Raw genomic sequence first — 19,332 nt, forward strand, 5'->3', positions numbered from 1 at the left:
CTTGTGGAGTGACAAAGTCATGGCCTGATTACAATTTATGCTAATGGGTATGCAAAGTTATGGAGTATATATCTAACAGAGTTGGAGGTACAGCGGATGTTCTTCTTGCACCCAGCATTATGAATGCATAAGGTTTTGTGGCACACAAGCAGCTCACACAAAGAGGCGGTGCCCTCACATAGATTGCAGTCTGATGCACCACACCTTTTATGAATCTTCACTGATTATGCTGCTCTCCAGATGTTTCTATTTTATCGGCTAAACCTCTCAAAGAGTAGAGTAATGTCTGGGTATGGATCTGTTCATTTTTTTTTTTTTTTTTTCTGAGTGGGCAGAATCCCTCAGAATCATTAGTGTAATGGTGTTGCCACCCAGGGCAGTTTTTATACCATCTTAAAACCCAGGGAAAATGTTTGGCTAGACATACCAAGCTATAGAATATTTTATATATAAGCTATATCTGTCATGTCAGGGCTAACACTTGTTTGGTGTAGTGAATCCTGCTCAAAGTTTTCCCTTTGAGTTTATTCTCAAGGAGTTAGTATGGTTTCCTGAAAACAAAATATTTCGTTTAAAGTTTGGGGGAGAAATAATATGTTATGTAGTAATTGTGAGTTGACCTCCAGAACTGCCTTTTGAAATCATTACTGAAGTTGAAATCTTTACTGAAGTCCTTCTTGATAAGACATCTAACAAACAAGCTTTAAAAGGTGTCAGAATTTCTTCAACAGAAACCCACAGCATATTCTTTTTGAGTACATTCCCTAAAGCCTGTCCCTTTCCTTCCTCTGGGTTAAACCAAAAGGCTCCGAGTTGCACCCCTTTAGTGGGGCCTTTTAGAGAAACTTAACCTACCATTAGCCCTGCTCCTACGGGAGACTGTGGAACAATGCAGTCTGCTCGGCTGAACAGGCTATCTAATTGTCGCCACTCTTAATCACTTGTGGTGTTTATCGCCTATGAAATCAATAAAGCAGAGAACAGACGTGGGTACTGTGTATCCTTTCTGTGTTGTGCGTATACATGTGGGTGGGCTACATGGATTTGGGGGGCGGGAAGTTTCTGTGTGTGTGTTTTGTGTGTGTGTGGGGGGGTGTGGCTTTAGGTTGCTGGCATCCAATAAGAGGATGCTGGACCTGGCATAGTGGTGTCCCGCAGCTCGAACAGACAGTTGTTTGATCTGGGTAACTGTATGAAAGGTGAGGCGGACTCTGTGAACTTTACTATCTACGAGAGCAAGGTGTGTGTTTACTTTTCTGCGTCAGTGGCCGTCTCTGGACGCAGGAGTGCTGTTTACTCTCTGTGCTTGAAGTAAGCGGTGACTGTGGTGTCAGGAGGGGCCCTGGCTGGATCTTGTCTGGAGGATTTCCGCCCTGCCGTGGACAGTGTGTTACAGGTCCTGTGGCTGTCTCAGACGACACTGCTACCTTGATCCCGAGTGCATGCGCCGCGTGCCCTGTGCGTCCTGTTTCATTGTGCTTCCATAAGAGCAGCGGTGGACCACAACACCCCCAGCTGAAGTCATCTGATAGGCAGGCAGTGGTACACAAGGAGACCTTGACAAAGTCTGTCCTGCTGCCTGGTGACAAGGTAAAAGTGCTGTAATTCCTGGTTTATAAGTCAAACATTAAAGCACCTACATGGGGCTCTAAAAAGTAAAGAAACAACCAGTGCATTCATTTGCTGTCTCAATATAGAGAGTGCCAGTAATACATTGGTGCGGCTGATAGTACAGAGCTTATGGGAGGAGGAAACCAAGATCATTAATCAGATGAGAGTGTGCTCAGATCTGCTTCCTGTTACAGTGTTTGATTTAAAACCTATTTAGCGCATGTGTGCAAGCATGCATATATATGAAACTGCATGTACAAGTCATCCTCAGATTTATATTCCGTTCTGCTGATTGCTTTTCAGAGCTTTAATGTGTATTGCTGGGTTGTGAAAGGAGCTGTCAGCTTTGCGTGAGACTTATAGGTGCTATTAAAATGAATGTGGGTAAAGGCTCTTTCAGAGTATTGCACAGCGTTAAGATCGCTGTGAGAATAAACCGGAGTTTTGCTTGATCCTGGGCTGTGACACAGATGTAGGCGGTCATGCAGCACTGTAACAGGGTAAAATTTATGGCACTGGAATAACGCAGCTTTGGTATTCAGCTTCTGATCCTCAAAGACTTTGTGTAGTCAGGGCTTTTTCTTATTCCCCCACCGATGGCATGAAGACAATTTTCCCTCCAGGAGAGCACCTGTGCCGTTAAGTGGCCAGTGCTGGGATGTAGGGAGGAGTGCCGGTGTCTGCTCAGTGCAGAAAGGCGATGTTCATGGCACATGTTGCTGTGTTAAAGGAGCGCTGCTGGTGCCTGCCCGTTTCCTCCCAGGGCAGCAGCGGGCCTGCATGTTTGACAGATGCTCACATGTCACAGTTATGTGCGCCTGGGACAGAGCTCAGAGCACCCCTTGCCATTTCAAATGCCACCGGCACGGCTGCCCCCAAACTGGGTCCCTATTTTTGACCACTCTCTGGTTATTGTCCCGATGCTCGCATGGCCTCTTGTCATTTGACATCCCCCAATCCTGCTTCCTGCCCTTTTCGTCTGGCTGGAATTTGGGATACAGTGAGTGACTCCGGCTGAGAGGAGGGTCTGCTTGGTGCATGGTGCATGCAGAGCTGTTTGGCTAGTGTTTTGTTGCTGGTTGGCTATGAGTATTTTTTAATGTTTTGTTCAAAGAGGATTGAATATTGTTAATATGATTACTACACTGTGCTGACATGAAAAGTAGCTACACTATTATTTATTCAGTGTGGTTTAAAATTTGTAGGATTTTTCTCATTTCATATTCCTAAATCCATTTACTGGTTGCTATTGTTCATCTTCAGAAAGGTTACAGTTATTCATCTTCTGTAGCCTCTGGCCCATCCGTGGAAGTGTTTATACTACAGCCAAACAGGCATCTCGACGTACAAGACCCATCTGCAGGGACCCATCTGGGAATCAAACCCAATCAGACCCCAAGGTCTAGGACCCTGCATTCAAAGCAATAATCTTTGGCCGCCTGATTGACACATCTGTCTTGGTAAACCTGTGGTTTCAAAGTGGGGCTGCACCAAAAGTGCTAGGCATGGATCGGTGTACTACTCTGAAATATTTGGCCCGATTGAATTCGCTGAGTGTGTATTTGATCTAACCTTTGCCACAATTTCGTAAACTTTAAACCTTTCAGCATCCTGTTTTGCTCAGTCGTTGTGATGTCCTGTACCTTGTTTGTAGCACAGTTAATCATTAGGGTATGTTTAGCATCCTATTTAATGGATTCATTTATTGGTTAAATATTCACTTTGGTACAAAACATTACACGTCACCACTAAACCCTTTGCTATTTCACAAACAGAATTCTGTAGTTCTTGCCAAGAACACTAGTATTTTGGAACGTTGCAGGAACCAAATGTATTTTTTAAATTTTTTTGAGGAAACGTGATTGCTGTCACTTGTCACAGAGATCAAAGAACACAATTACGCGTCAAAGACAGTAACAAAAGCCATAAAAGGAGAGTTTAGAAGTTGAATCAAATTCCTGCCCTGGGTCAAAACAAACTGTCCTTTACAGAGTGTCAGCTTACTCAGTGGAATTTTACACACCTTTAAAATTAGAGTGGTTAGAAATGTTTCTCATTCAATTCACTGTTGGTCAGTTTAACCGCACAATACATAGGAGTAAGAAATTGTACAGTATATCTCCTATGATCTAATTAATCTATGTGGTAAATTATGTGAAACTACCATGCTGATTAATTTTTAAGGAAAAGCAATACATGGGACTTGAAATATAAATGAAGTCAACATTAACATCCACTCTTGCAGTTGGTGCAGGGCCATAAATACTATGCTGATAAAGATCCTTAATCTACTGTCATTACAAAGAAACATCCATTTTGGGTTGTAAAAAATAGTGTGTAGACTCCTTTATTCCTCCTTCTTACTCCTAAGCCTACATATAGAAAGTGTCTGTTACCAATGGAGTGCCATCACACCCTGACTGAGTAATGTCTTAGTGCAGTCAAGTGCAGACAAAAAGTCTGTCTTAAGTCTGGCATAACCCAAGTACTTCTAATTTTGAAATTCTCTCTGTCCTCCCACATCGTCGACAGAAAGAGAAGCTTAACAAAAACTTGGCAAACAGAAGACAAGAGAAAAGAGTAAAAGATTTATCCTTGATAATAGCTGTGGGGTGAGAGGTGCTTGGAAAGTCAAATTTGGCAGCTTGTGCTATCTTTACCCAAGTGCTAGAATGTGGAATACCTCCCCCCCTCCCACCACCGCCCCATAGCTGTATCCCCGCCACCTATGACTTTTTGGATCTTATGTTATGACCGTGACAACTATACCCCCCTGCCTACCCCCCCCCCCCTTCCTTAAGAACCTGCTTCATCCATAGCCATTGGGATAGTACATACTGATATTTGAAACTAAAACCAAAAACCCTGCAGGGGTGCGAAGGGTTAAGCCTACATCTCAAATTCAAGTGCAGTGCTGAGATACTGTGAGTCATCAGCAGCGCTGTGCAGGCAAGCGCTTGACGCTGAATATTTTATATCCCTGTGAGGAGGAGCTAGCAGTTAGAAAGATGGTTGGGGCAAGAATTCTTACTGGTGCTGTGCTGACAGGGACACGCTACGCTCTGTGTTCTTTTATCAGTGTCTAGCTGCTCGCTGAGAACCACACCATATAAGACATTGTAATGTGTGAAGAAGCATACGCTGCATATTATTATTTTTAAATATGTTTCCTGGAATACACTATATATGTACAAATGCTGTAAAAAATATTGTGCTATATATGCTTAAAATCACCATCATGGTAGTAACTGATATAGTCTCTACAATAGTCAGTATGTCTTTACACTTAAGAACCATATTTTGATATCCAGCATATTACATTTTCATAAGGGTTTATTCATGGTTTCCACTCCATTTGAGTGCTAAATCAGTGACTGACACCCAGGACAATAATGCTCTTTGGTAGAAATCAGCTCTGTGCATGTTTCCACCTTCAGAATTATTGTCAAACAAATAAAACCCCTGTGGAGGAGCCCACAGCTCTGTCTCACTTTTAGTCAATGGATCTGTGGATTTTTATATCATTTACTGTTGGAATGAATCAACTGGGCTGGCTCTCCTCTCCTGCCAAACTGTAAGCAACCATGCACACTGTACCCTCCACATTTCTGAGGGGGGTTGTGATCATTGGAGCTACAACTGCAATAAATGATTACCCTCCACATTTCGTTAGTGTTCACCCAAAGCCTGTAAGGCAGTGTGGTTTGGCCTTCAGGGTCTGATTGATGTCTGGGCTCTGCAAACCCTCCCCTTGTGCAGGGAAGGGGACTCCTTACAGCAGATTACCCATAATCCATCACTGCTGAAGTGGAGAATCCTGGGTGTGTGATGGTAGAACCACTGGCAGTGCCCACAGTGGCCTCCGCCATTCTTGAAATTTCACTAGGGCTCTTTGAAATACGTGTTCTCTGACCCCAGTGCCTGGGGAAGGCCTACAAAAGGTCACTGCATTCATCTTGGGCTTGTGCAATGCTGAGGTCATGTGGTAGGGTAACACTGAGAACATGTTGCAGTGTTTTCATAACTCTCACCACAAATGACATTATTTATTTGCTCAGCAGATGTACTGTCCGTATCCAGTGGGCCTTGGTTATTTAACAAATGAGCGCTTACTTAGCTTCTATTTTGCTTATCATTCATTTATACATTTGCATATTTACTAATACAGCTCAGGTTATGCAGTGTACCTTGCTCAGAGGTATAGCAGCATTGTCCCCCATGGCATTCAAGCCTGCAAGCCTCTTTTTCACAACAAACAACTCAAGTAGGTTTAAATACCACACTGGGGGTGTTCAAGTGTGTGCTCAGATTAAGTGGGCAAGGAAAGAGGGGATGGGGATGTTTTTTTTTTTTCCTGTCCCCATTTGCCAACATTTAGCACGGTCGCTAACCTTCCAGGAAACACTAACCACTTAATGGCCACTGTCGAGAGAGTCCAGACCCTGAAGGATGGTCCATTAAACTTCAGGACCCTTCCTCTGCCTTCCAGTCTGCTCTCACCTCGCTCCCTCACAAACTGTACCTCAGGTTGCATTCATGGAAGGAAGCTCTTCTTGTTGCTGCTCAACCCTTTGCTGTGGAGAGTACTGTCGTATTAATGCACACGGCTAGGAGGTGTAGGGTTTCCCTGCTGCTTGCTAAGATGCCTTTACCTCACATGCAAACAGCCCTCCTGGAATGTGCTGCTCTAGTTACCTTGCAGGTTAATCACTTACTGAAGAACAGAGTCATAACACTGCTACAAGGGTGTATGACAGCTTGACAGTATGTCCTCATGTTGTGTTTGTTTTAGTCGCCACACACACCATGTACACACATGAGCACACACACTCATCCTTAAAAATTTCTGCTGGGTGGATTTGTTGTGGCTAAATGGATGATAATTCTAGCTAGTGAGTTAATAGTAGTGAAACATTTACATCCAGTTGTGAAACATCCACTGTAACAATGTATCAACATGATTGGCCTTGTTTTGTATGTTACTATTTATCGTACACACAAAAAGACACACATTGATGGGTAGGTATCTCTGTCAACACTACTTCACCCAGATGACTATCATAAGTATAAGTGGGTACTGTAAATGACACAGCATAGATGTACCTTAATATATCCTGCTTTAGAATAGGAAGTGGAAAGTGTACAGTACTGTGTACAGTACCTTTTGTCTGTTCCAGATGAATATGATCAGCAACGTAGCCACAATCTGCTAGCTATATTTGGTCATTCTTGATGGATGTTGCTTCTTAGCTAACCAGCTATACTTTTAAACAGGTTCTTACACAAATGGCTAGCTAGGAACATATTTACTGTTACTTAGCAGTAATACGGAAACATATATCTGATGTAACTATCTACAAGTTTGTTAGCTAACTGTTTTGAGATGGGAAATCCATGACACTTTTATTCTTCTATCAAGAAAATATATTGTTTTGCTAACGGTCAAAGGTCAGTTCTCATTTCCTTACCAGCTATTTAGCCAGACAGTTCAAATTATGTAGAGCTTTCACTAACACGCTGGCTACCAACTTCTGTAGCCATATGATTCCTGTGTGACACATATCTGTGTTATTATTCAACTTACAATGGATGAACTCTGGATCTTTTTCATTTATACTGGAAAGAATGAAAAGAAGCATACCAGTAAATCTGCACTCATTTATTTTAGCTCAGTAGATGGCTGTTAAATACCAGTTGTTCACACAAAAAGGTAGCTAGCTAGAATTCTGCTCTAGTCAAATGTATGAAACAGGATACATACATAGCTCCTAACTAGTTTATAGCTATGAAAATCATCCTTTAATTTCAAATTCCATCTCCTCCTCAGACGACAGTGTGAGCAGCTATGGCACCTGCTGTGGGAGGGCCCGTGGGATACACACCCCCCGAAGGAGGGTGGGGCTGGGCCGTGGTGGCGGGGGCCTTCATCTCCATCGGCTTCTCCTACGCCTTCCCCAAGTCCATCACCGTCTTCTTCAAGGAGATCGAGGTCATCTTCAACGCCACCAGCAGCCAGGTGTCCTGGATATCCTCTATCATGCTGGCCGTCATGTACGGCGGAGGTGAGAATGCTGGCGAGGGAGGGGGATTTTTCTGAAGGGCTCTGGCATTACAATAGGGGCAAGGAGGGCATTGGGGTAACTCAGAGGTGCTGGAGTTCTGGGGGGAGGGGGCATGGTTGGGTAACTCAGAGGTGCCAGTGCGCTGGGAGAGGGGACAAGGTACAATGCCTCAGACACAATGGAGGTGACCTCCTGGAGGGAGCACTGCACCGGATGTAGGAGGAGGGAAAGCTACAGTCCTGGGGCTTTACAGTATGTGCTGGATACATCATTACATGGGACATGGGAGAGGTTGGATGAGGCATTGACATCAAGCTGAAGGTGAGCTCCCTTGGAGCCCATTTCGTACATAACACCACACTGCCTGGGGTCTGTAGCTGAGTGGACCAAGGTGCAGTCAGAAGGCTCTGGCACAAAAAGGAAGTGTTAAGTTACATTAGTGTCCCAGGATGTTGTACTCCAGTGGTTATCATGCTGTGTGGTGGGTCCTACACTGATAGTCTTTCTGGTTTGAAAAGTGGTTTTGAAAGATGGCCTCCTATATCCCATAATAGTTTAATAACATTTGTAAGGAGCGGTTGCTTGTCATTGTAGCATCTTCAGAAATCTCAGGGGGTTTTGGGTAGTACCCAGGAGGTCAGCCCTACTTCTAGAAGTTATGGCAATACAGCAGGGACATTAGGAGGAAAATTTGGACATGGGGAGGCATAAACCTGCCAGACACATCACCCCATCATATAAGAGGTCAAACAAAATTATGCAAGCTGTCATTTTAAAAGCACCACATGAGCATTAAATAATGTGAAGTGTTTTGTCTTGAATGTGTGATTCAGTTCAGTTGCTGAAACAAGTACTGTACAAACAACAACAATCACTGAGTAAATTCAAGTATTTACAACCTCTTGCTCAGCCCGTTTGTACTTAAAGCATTGCATAAGCCAGGAAAAGACTGCAGTGGGTTTAAGTGAGTTTTAGAAACTGATTGCTTCTGGGTGTTTAAACAGGTGTGTGCCATATGACTAGAGTTCACCATGTGATAGAACTGAAGAATCTCTTTTACCAAACACAAGTAAAAATACACCACAGTAGTACTGCTTTCTTTGCCAGGCAGTGTTTCACTGGCTTTTGTCTGGCACCTTGTGATGACAGTTTGAGAGAGATTATCAAGGAGATGAAGCTGATGATGCAGGAGCTACATGGACTGTACCCACACAGAAAGAGTCTGTTTTCTACTACTACATTTTCCTCTGGGTGAGAATATAATTTTCGTGCTGGCTTTTGATTTTGTCTGGGACTTAATTCAGAGTACTGCACTCAGTGGACACTGGGGACATGCATCTCTGCTAATTTGGAATTCATATACTCTATGGCTCCCACGATGGAATATTCTGGTAATCATACTACTTTTTCCCTCAAGAACTCATTGCAGCTCTCAGACGGGAACAAGCAAATGGTATTTTTTTATGTAAGGTTATGTACTCCTTCATAAATATTAAAGAGAAAGTTTATAACTGAATTCAAAAAATTGTTAATTTGCTTAACTATTTATCTCATGGTGTAATAATTTAATATTACACCGTATTGAATATTCTGTCTCATCCCTTGTGAAAACATATTTGATAATTGGTCACTGAATGAGCTGTTGAATCTGCATTTTGCTGTAAAGTCCTGTATTAATGTTGAGCTTTCTGTATAGGATCAGTCATATGGCAATAGATTGCATTCTGTGATACACTCTTTATGATATAGGTGGAGTTTCCAGCAATGATTATAGACCTTACATTTTTTGTGAATTTTCAACCGTAGTAAAAACAGTATCGTGGCTCAGATTCAAACTGCTACAACTTATTTGAAGGGTAAATTTGAAATGCAGGTTAGATGTGTTACTCAAAGTTTAATTTTGGAAATTTCAATACGGCTTTCAGTCAAGGAGCCTGTAAGCGGTGTTTGTGAAGGAACGTGCAATACGTGCGCTCGTACAATTTGTTTGTAATGAGGCCGCATGAGTAAGCTCGATAATTCCGTGTGTGGATTAAAATACCTACATGTGGATCCACCACATTCAGGATTACTGCTGTTAAGTGTTAACAGCTAATAATCCTCCCAAACAGTGCTTATGAGCACTGATCCCCCTATTCTCTTAAGTAAGGCAGTTTTTTTCCGGGTGTTTACTTCTGGTTTGCAATTCTGGGCTCAGCGTGCGCAGATGTGAAATGCAGCAGTCGTTAGACAGTACTTGTTCCATTCCTGTCACACAGGCAGGTTGTGTTCAATCGTTTTGTTATTGTGGCATTAGTGGGTGTGCCACCTCAAAGCCACTCTTGCCTCAAAGCGGGCATTGAGGTTACACTGGAGCGAAGAGGGAGTGGTGGCCTTAGAGGATATTATCTAAAGCAGTATCTGTGCCTCTGACAGAAAGCATTGGCATTTCTCATTCAGAAAAAAAGCTCATGTACAGCACTGGATTAAACAGATCATGACTCCTGAAATTGACTGAGTGAAATAATAGTCAACAGCTTTTTTAACTACTGGCAATCTTCTGTGGAAACATTGTGCCTATGCAACATCATCCATCCCTAGAGTCAGTTTTGTCTGACTTCTGTTCCTTCTCCAGAGTTCCCCCCCTTGTGGAAACAGTGAACAATAAATGCTGGAGGTTCTCTGATAGGCAAGATAAAAGATGTGCTGAGAGAGGTGGTACGTGATGTCATACAGGCCGTGCCAGTGGGTCTGACCACACTGTAGGCCCCACCCCCACCCACACACACACACTCTTTCTCTGAGTCGACATGATTGTGCGCACGTACAGAGAGCCCAACAGACACAGCCAGCAACAGGACTCCCCTGTGAAAGTGGCTCACAGTCACTGAGCCCCTGAAACCGGATCTCCAATCAGAGAACAAAGCCCAGTTAGTCAGTCAGACAGGCAGTCAGAGAAGAGTTCCCAGCTGTAACCCTGGGAGACGAGCTGCGCCTTATACTTTGCAGGTCTCCATTCTGTGGACGCACTATAGGAAGCTCAATACATTTAGAGCTCTGACATTTAGGGCTTGGAATCCACAGCCAATAGGTCTGATATGATTTGTTTAAATATTGCTTTGAATAAGGCTGTTTGGTTTATGGTGAACAGCCCTTTCCGTTGTGAAATTGGCTGTGTCTTTGCAACTCAGGACATAGCAAAGCCAGTAGACTTTATTTAACAGCCTAAATAGCAGCTGTGTTGAATTGTTTGTACGTTTATAATGGTGTTGTACACGTTGGCGGTAACAATGCCAGCAATTATATTGCTCATGAATGAGCATCGACTTCTTTTGGCTTGATTTTACTATGATCACAGTGGCTGCACCCTGTTTGTAGTTGTGTGCAATTAGTAGAGTTTTTATGTTGTGGATGTAATGCTTCACTCACTGGGTTCACCAATAGACAGAAAGGGCTGGGGTAGAGTTCATATCTGGGATCATCGTAACATGGATACAGCTCACAGCATTTCCACAAAGCCAGATAAGCCCTTTAAGCCCACAGAGTAGCAGTGGGACCCATGGTGGGAACAATGCCACATTGTGCCCTTGTGGGACATGACCAAAAAAGGGAACAGGCAAGGCCAGCATACAAGCGGAAGGCACATGGGTGAGGGGATGGAACACGGGTCAATCCCAGCATTCCCTCTCATGAGGGTACTGCTCATTGGCCTGGTGCCAGGTGCCTAATGACAGCATGTGATAAGGGGTGAGCTGACCTTTAGATCACTCTTTCAGGCTCTAGAGGGGCCCTGTTACTGCTAGCCAGTCTTGTACAGGGAAACACAGCAGACAAATTGTGGAAATACTGCAGAATTTCAAAGGAAGTAAAGGTGTAAGAACCTTACATCGATCTGTCTTTGAGTTTGCACGTACTCAGGCAGAAGACAAGGGAAAAGTATCAGGGCTTCAGTAGGGGTAATAGTACTGTTGCAATGGTCTTTAATCTTTCAGTTGCTTCCCCTAGACATAAATAGTTATAAATAAATAACAGTTTATGATAATAATTTTTTCCTTCTTTTGTGTGAGAAATGGATAAAAAAGGTGACATTCTGTACTCTAAAATCACTGCAAACTTGCCCTGAGTAGGTTGTACAATCACAGCATTCCACACACATGCAGTAATACCCAGAATTAAGAAACTATTTCATGAGTGGAGGAAAATATATGATTTTATGTACGCTGTCTGATAAATATATGATTTTACATATGAGTCTCACAAACCTCCACAAACATATGTAGTTGTATACAACCATCAATATACACCATCAAGCAGAGACAATGTTCTCTCGATGGAGTAATCTCACTGTGCATTCTGGGGGCTGGAGCCATTAAGGGGCAATGGTGAAGGAGTCTCTGTGTCTGTTTCAGCTGAAATCTTCTGAAATCATACCATGTTTGTAAAATTTTCAATGGCTGAATCAGTCCCGGACAGCCGCAAGAACATTAGGGCTACTTTTGAGGTAGTAAAAATACTAACTTGTCACATGGAGACTGAAATCAAGTGTTCATTCATTTCAAATTCACTGGCCAAAGTAGCACTGTCGCAATGCAGGTTTGAGCTGGTTAAAATGAAAGGTAGAGTTCACTGGTTTGGTGCACTTAATCTCTATTAAATTACAAGGTAGGAAACAGCTTAAAATATGTTTTGTAATTTAGAGTGGACTTTATAGGCACCTAGGACTTTTCTCTAAAAAAGACTCATTTATCATTCAGCATGTATAGGTTTGGAGTTTGGGTTTTTTTGTAAAATTTTCTGTAAGGAAAAAAATTGGAAAATGCTCCAGGGAAGCCCCTTACTGGACAGAATTCTAAACAAACAAACACTTTCCCTAAGTTTTAGCATCCTAAAGCGTGACTGTAGGTGCCTGTTGAATCATTTTGAGGCACCATGTGAGGCACAGAGTGGCTCAGATTCAGCTGAGCTTCACAGTGAGCAAGCGCCTGGCAGAGGACAGTGGGAGATTCTTCGGGGTGGCTTGCACATCACCTCGCCAAGCAGTGAAGTTCTGACATCATGACCTACCGGTTTGCAGAGTTTCGCTTTCGATTTGTGTCATGCAAATCATTGTTTGTTTCATCTGACAGACGGACAGACGTGTCAGCAGAATGTCCCTATTTAAAGCACGAAGGCGGCAGACGACACAGAAACCCAGCTCAAAGATGCCACTCACACAAGTAACATATAGTCCCTGCTGTGGCATTGTATCTCATTGTTCTGATCACTGCGCTGACAGGGCATCTTCTATGATTAATTTAACTCAGGTATCAGGACGTCTTCTTTGAAGCCTGTGTGGTCAGGCCTTGCTGTAGCTAAGACTAAGCAATATCCCATTTTACAGGTGACTAAGAAGTAAATAAATAAGCCTACATTTTGTAAAAAAAAAATATATATATATATATATATGTATATATATATATACGCAAGAAAAATCAACTCTATCCAAAGTCTGGGAGAGCTGCTTGTGATATTATTTCATTTTTGTTTCACTGGTTGGTGGACAGGGGTCAAAGTTGCAGCCTGTGCCTCTGCCATGGGCTCCCCAGTTCCCCCTCACTCCGCAGCTTACCCCACCACCCATTGTTTGGAACAAGAATCCAGCTGAGGAGATTTTTTTTTTTGTTTTGTTTTGTTTTCCTTTGTGCAAATCTTAAACCGCTTTTTTTCTCATTCATGGCTGGCAAATGAATCTGGGAGGGGTTCTAAACAAAGATTCTCAGAGTCCATTTGTGTCTGCTTAGAGGTGCTGGGATTTGGCAAGGGGGGGGGTCTGAATCATCCTTCACGCGAAGCCTGCCTGCTCTCGTTTTGACCTGTTTGTGCTGGTTTCAGGCTGACAGCAGGCTGACAGTAAAACCCGTTCTGCCGTTTAGGCGGGCATTGCTGTGATCAAGTGAGGCTCCATGTGACATCATCACTGAATTGACTGTGGCACTAACCTGTATTATGGTAATGCACATGGGGTTTCAGGTCTGGCTCCCACGGGGCTGACTTTGCTAACTTGAAAACACTGGGACTTTTGTATGTTTGGATGTGGCAGGCGGCCAGACCACCAAATAAAATCAACAAAAGGGACAGGGTAAATGGAATCCTCCCTAAATTGAATAGATTTGGTCAGAAAGGTAGCTGGCGGTAAAAGAAACCGCAGTACATTTACAAGTGTGTTGTCCAAGGCCATTTTGTGGAATCAAGACAAAAAAACAGGATTTTGAAGTTAAGGAGCATGGCTGAAAGGTAAGCTGAGACATTCGCAGATAAAACACCAGGCTTTTAAGAAATAAAAGGACTTGTCAGCCTACTTTTCGGCAAGGATGCTGAGTCTAGTGTAATTTTGTGATAAGAGAAGTTACCAAAGAAGAGGCCATTCACTTTGTCCCTCTGATTTGGTGGCAGAGTACCAATGGTTTTCACAACAAAGCATCCCATTGCCTCGTTCATTCTGGGGAGTGAGTAGAGAACTAGCATTCCATCTTCTGTCTGCCATAAAGAGGCTGCCAAATTAGCATCAGCCCATACAGAACTGAGGCTGCGGACCCTTGCAGAAACTGGCCTGACCACCTTATGGCAGTGGAATTCCAAAGGTGTTCACAGGGTCATATGTGGCATCTGAAGGCCTAGTTGGGTAATATTGTGTGTGGTATGTGTAAAGCATGGTATCGTAAATTAATGCACAAGAAAGAACAACCATGCTTAGTCCAATCTACCACAGGCACGTGCTGTCAACAGCAGCCTTTGTACAGAGCCTCTGCACACCCTGCAGACCGCATGCTGAAGAAGTGCTTCAGCAGGCGTTGGTGAAAGAGCCCTGTGGGATTGCGTGATCAGGCAATCTGGAATCTAGAGAGAGCGGTCATGAGCGGCTGAAGTGGTGTGCCCGTAACCAAGCTCATTAGCAGCGCTGCTCCTCATCAGTTTCGCGTTTATATGCGCGCATTGTGTTTTTCTTTATGCCTGTCTCACCCCCTCGACCACTGAGACGCAAACAAGGCCATCATTGTGATGAACAAAAACGATTTGAGAGGCTGGAGCTGCTGAAGAATGGCCGCGTTATGGAAAAGGCTGCATGAGAGGCCCTCCTGCCTGAGGACTGGAACCTTCCATATCAGTGAATACGTGTCCCGACAGGATGCGAAACTTCATATTGCCGTCCTGCAGGCATACGCATTCTTTGCATTTAGTGCTCATTAACAGATAGCCTGAAGATTGAATTCTGTCAAATTATTAAATCGTTAGTCCAATGGCCTGCAGTAACTCTTAACAATTTTTTAAATGGGCCAAATTAGTCTACAGTGACACTGCTCCTTTTAGTACAATAGTTCCTGTCCTTGAAGGTTCAGAATGTGCTCAGTTCCTCTTTCCACCCCTGAATTTCAATTCCTTATTTGAAAACAAGGGTAGCTCACCTGTTCTTGCAGGCCTGAAGGGGTTGCATTAACACCTTTGTGGACTTTAATGTTGGAGCCTGTGGCTGGTGCAATCGGCATATCATCCTTACAAATGATCCATTCAAACCTGTCTGCCAAGGTGTTAATGCTCAGGTATATTTCACTATCCTTAGCAGCATTTGACAGTGTCCTCATGCTATTTTTTGGTATTTCCCAGTATCCTTAGTGATTTACTACCCAAGCCTCATGTTCTCTTTCTGTATCTGTCCCTCACTTCTCTTCATCTCTTTATTGGTGATAGGATAACAAAGTATCATGAATTACAATTTGGGTGGAACTGTCATATACTGTATCACAATTGACTGGCAGATTTGAAACAATCACTGCGTCTTGTTGTGGAAAGCAATTAGGCATTTCTTCAAGTAAACATTTCTTCATATAATGCTCCCTAACATAAGAATAAGAAAACTGTATATTTGCTTTGACATACCCTCTTATGAGATGGTCTACAGAGGATTCCAGTCTGTTTTCACATTAAGATTATTTTTTCAGTAATGCGCATCACCTGCACGTAGAGTAAGCACCTAAATCAGAAATCAGCTGGAAGTGATTTGTATGCTATAATTTCAGTGAATGGACTGTTTGCTGGGCTGGGCTTGATCCAGCCCCAGTACTTCCCTGGCCCTGCAGATTTTTTTTTTTGAGAGCATCACTTCCATGCCACCTAGTACCTTTCCTTTCTAACACTGATGCAAAATAAATCTACAACTTCTTCTCTCATACTCTCTCTTGGAACCAGTGCAGCTGACAACTGTGTGATAGTACCTGTGACATCCACCAGGGGGATACACATCATGTTTCCCGATGTCACCTGGTACTGATTTTCTTCAGAAAATATGCAAATGATTTTAATGGGTGAAACATTGTGGGTGTTCTGGTTCCGAGGAGCTCCAGTGCCTGTCCCAGTTATATATACAAAGTGCTTTTGTTTGAGCTAGAATTACTGTTTGTGGAAAAAACCATTTAAGTTAAGACGGATTGCTTCTCAGTGATTAAAGAAATCTCTTCAGATGTTTCAGAGTGAATTCTGCTGTAGGAAACCGTGTCTTTCGAAGCTTGTAGTTGGGGATCCCCCTTGTGGTCAGATGTGGGATTTGTTGTTTTAGAATATTCATACCAGGTGCTCCTCCAGTAGATGTGCATCTGTATTTGTATGGTCTATTTTGGATAGGAGCACACGTTTTGCATCTGATACTCTAGGTTCATGATAAAAACTGCAGCAGACAGCATGCAGCTGTGACTCCATTACTAATAAGCAGAAAGTAAAATGGATGATTTAACCAGGCTCACAATATTATTAGGCCTGTTGTTAAGCAAGTGCCAACTTGAAAGCCAGGAAAAGCCTTACTTACTTACTTACTGATAAGAGTCATTAGCTGCTCTACTTTTTAAATCTATTTAGCAGACTGTATTATCAGAACTACCTTTTGAAAGTTATTGTTATTGAGAATAAGATGGTAGATCTATTGTTCCAGCATGCTGTTGAAATTGTTGCTCTCTAAGACGAGCTCTGCACTTAATCCTCATTACTGCTTGTATGGCAATGTTTATTTAGATGCTCAAGGGTAACATTGTCATGCATTTGATACACTGTTATTCTATGTCATTTGTAGGACTGAAATTACAGCTGGGATCTCTACAGGAATATTTAAATCACTGTACTGAAGAAAAATTCCCCAAACATATGACCATATGTTCAAATAAACAATTTTCATGAGGTGTTTTGATGTGAATTAATTTCTAAGATGCTTTCTTTGTAATATCAATACTGCAGTGTCTGAAGTTTAAATTACCCAAGCCATTTGTGCCTGGCTTAAAAATCTAAGATACTTTCTTTGTCATGTCAATAATGGAGTGTTTGAAGCTTAAATTACCAAAGCCATTTGTGTCTAGCTTTAAAGAAACCCTATCTCTAAAATGTGTCGTGTGCTGGTCCCACATTTTTAAACAAAAATAGATATCCAAGCAGGAATTTATACATCACGTGTAGCTTCAGTCTTAAAATCTCCAGTGATGTTCATTGACTCACATTCTCTCTCTCTTCTTCTTTTTAGCTCCTTTCAGCTGTTGGACTGAAAGCACATTTCTGTGATAACAAAGAGTGGTCTTGTTCCCCATTTCTCCTCAGGACCGGTCAGCAGTATCTTGGTGAATAAGTATGGGAGCCGTCCAGTCATGATTGTCGGGGGCTGCCTGTCTGGCTGTGGATTAATTGCCGCTTCCTTCTGCAACACCGTAGAGGAACTGTACTTCTGTGTGGGAGTGATAGGAGGTGAGTCTCTAAATATCTGCAGTTCATGTAATGGAGTCTGCAGTGAGACAAGTGTGAGAAATCTGTTAGGGTTGTTGTGTGCCACCTTGCATTTCTACTCTAGCTTTATGTCTGAGGTGTCAAACCCGAGACTCAGAAAAATGTGTACCTTTTTCTATCAGATAAATCACAGCTTGTTTACACAACCAAGTCAATCGCTGATGTACTCAATATGTATAAGTATGCAGTAAGAACTACTATCATTTTTCAGTATTTGCTGTGGATTGGTTGCAGGTTTGGGACTGGCCTTCAACCTCAACCCCGCCCTCACCATGATTGGCAAGTACTTCTACAAAAAGCGGCCAGTCGCCAATGGCATTGCTATGGCGGGCAGCCCCGTCTTCTTGTCGACACTGGCGCCCCTCAACAGCTGGTTCTTTGATCAGTTTGGCTGGAGAGGCAGCTTCCTCATCCTGGGGGGGCTTCTACTGAACTGCTGTGTTGCTGGGTCACTAATGCGACCCATCGGGCCTAAACCACAGCCCGCCAAGGTGGAGGAGACCAAAGTGGCCCTGGAGGAGTCCCTGCCAAAGGGCAGAGGCAAAGAGAAGAAAACTCTTCTTCAGAAGATCAACAGCTTCATCGACCTCACCCTCTTCACCCATCGCGGCTTCCTCCTCTACCTCCTGGGCAACGTGATCATGTTCTTCGGCCTCTTCACTCCGCTGGTCTTCCTCAGCAACTATGCCAAGAGCAAGGACATCGCCAAGGAGAAGGCCGCTTTCCTGCTCTCCATCTTGGCTTTCGTGGACATGGTGGCCCGCCCCTCCATGGGCCTGGTGGCCAACTTGCCATGGGTGCGGCCCCGGGTGCAGTACTTTTTCGCTGTGTCCATCTTGTTCAACGGGGTTTGTCACGTACTCGCACCGCTGTCGGTGGACTACACTGGCTTCATCATCTATGCCATTTTCTTTGGCTTCGCCTTCGGATGGCTCAGCTCTGTGCTCTTCGAGACTCTCATGGACCTGGTGGGCACCCAGAGGTTCTCCAGTGCGGTGGGCCTAGTGACCATCGTGGAGTGCGGGCCGGTGCTGCTGGGCCCCCCCATGCTGGGTGAGTGCTTAAATTACTCTGAACTGTCCTTGTAATATTAAGAGTGAATACCCAGCTGTCACACCTTTCATTAGCTGGGAGCAACAAAGTGCTGTTGTGCAATTAACCTCATAAATGAATCACTAGCACAGCAGGGTGTGGAGTAATGCTCAGGGCAAAGCGCTCATCACTGATGAGGGCTGCTGGTTTGAGTCTGGGATGGTTCTGCTTTCACTCTTACATATATGAACGTCAACAATCCTACTCCTACCTACATGCACTGTCAACAAAACAAAAGTAATGTGATGTAAATCTGTTTCTCTCCTGATCTCTGTAGGCAGGTTCAAAGACATCTACCACGATTACAAGTACACCTACATGGCTTGCGGTATCATCCTGATTGTAGGCAGTATCTTCCTTTTTGTGGGGATGGGCATCAACTACCGGCTGCTGGACAAGGAAAAGAAGGAGGAGGAAAGGAGGGCCAAGCTGGAGGCCAGTGAGGCAGAGTCCAACATGGACAATGCAGCCAAGGAAAGGGAGGCTAACAGTGACGTGACCACCCCTCTGAGAGCAGACGACGACTCGAAAACCGCTGAAGATGCCGTTTAGTGGGGCCCTCCTGCCCTGTTTAGGGCCACTCCCTTGTGGGCATTCAGTGTGGGAGACCCGCGATCAAAATACGATGAACACCCAGTACCGTTCAATAAATAAAAGTACATAGCTCCTCCAGGGTTCAGCAGGCAGTAGTATTTATGGAGTGACCTCATCATCATTCTTCTTCCCTTCACCTGACCCCACTGACCCCAACCTCATGTCCCTGCTCCTGCTGTGTTGTTGCGGAACCTGGGTC

At 43.6% G+C, this 19,332-nt stretch overlaps 1 protein-coding gene across 1 annotated transcript; it reads left to right on the top strand.

Annotated features, from left to right (window-relative positions):
* The first annotated feature begins 1,163 nt into the window (after positions 1–1,163).
* On the top strand, positions 1,164–19,160 carry slc16a1a (solute carrier family 16 member 1a). The gene is made up of 5 exons (XM_036530930.1): positions 1,164–1,590; positions 7,439–7,673; positions 17,265–17,408; positions 17,682–18,500; positions 18,817–19,160. The coding sequence occupies exons 2-5, from the start codon at positions 7,457–7,459 to the stop codon at positions 19,089–19,091; spliced, it is 1,455 nt and encodes a 484-aa protein (XP_036386823.1). The 5' UTR covers positions 1,164–1,590; positions 7,439–7,456; the 3' UTR covers positions 19,092–19,160.
* The last annotated feature ends 172 nt before the right edge of the window (positions 19,161–19,332 follow it).

The sequence above is a fragment of the Megalops cyprinoides genome, chromosome 6 (genome assembly GCF_013368585.1).
Source record: "Megalops cyprinoides isolate fMegCyp1 chromosome 6, fMegCyp1.pri, whole genome shotgun sequence".
In the NCBI taxonomy this organism is placed as follows: Eukaryota; Metazoa; Chordata; class Actinopteri; order Elopiformes; family Megalopidae; genus Megalops; species Megalops cyprinoides.

Excerpts from the sequence above, each read along its gene's own strand:
- slc16a1a (XM_036530930.1), top strand. The coding sequence starts at position 7,457 with ATGGCACCTGCTGTGGGAGGGCCCGTGGGATACACACCCCCCGAAGGA. Across the intron at positions 7,674-17,264 it reads GGCCGTCATGTACGGCGGAG|GACCGGTCAGCAGTATCTTG; the intron begins GTGAGAATGCTG and ends ATTTCTCCTCAG. Across the intron at positions 18,501-18,816 it reads GCTGGGCCCCCCCATGCTGG|GCAGGTTCAAAGACATCTAC; the intron begins GTGAGTGCTTAA and ends TGATCTCTGTAG.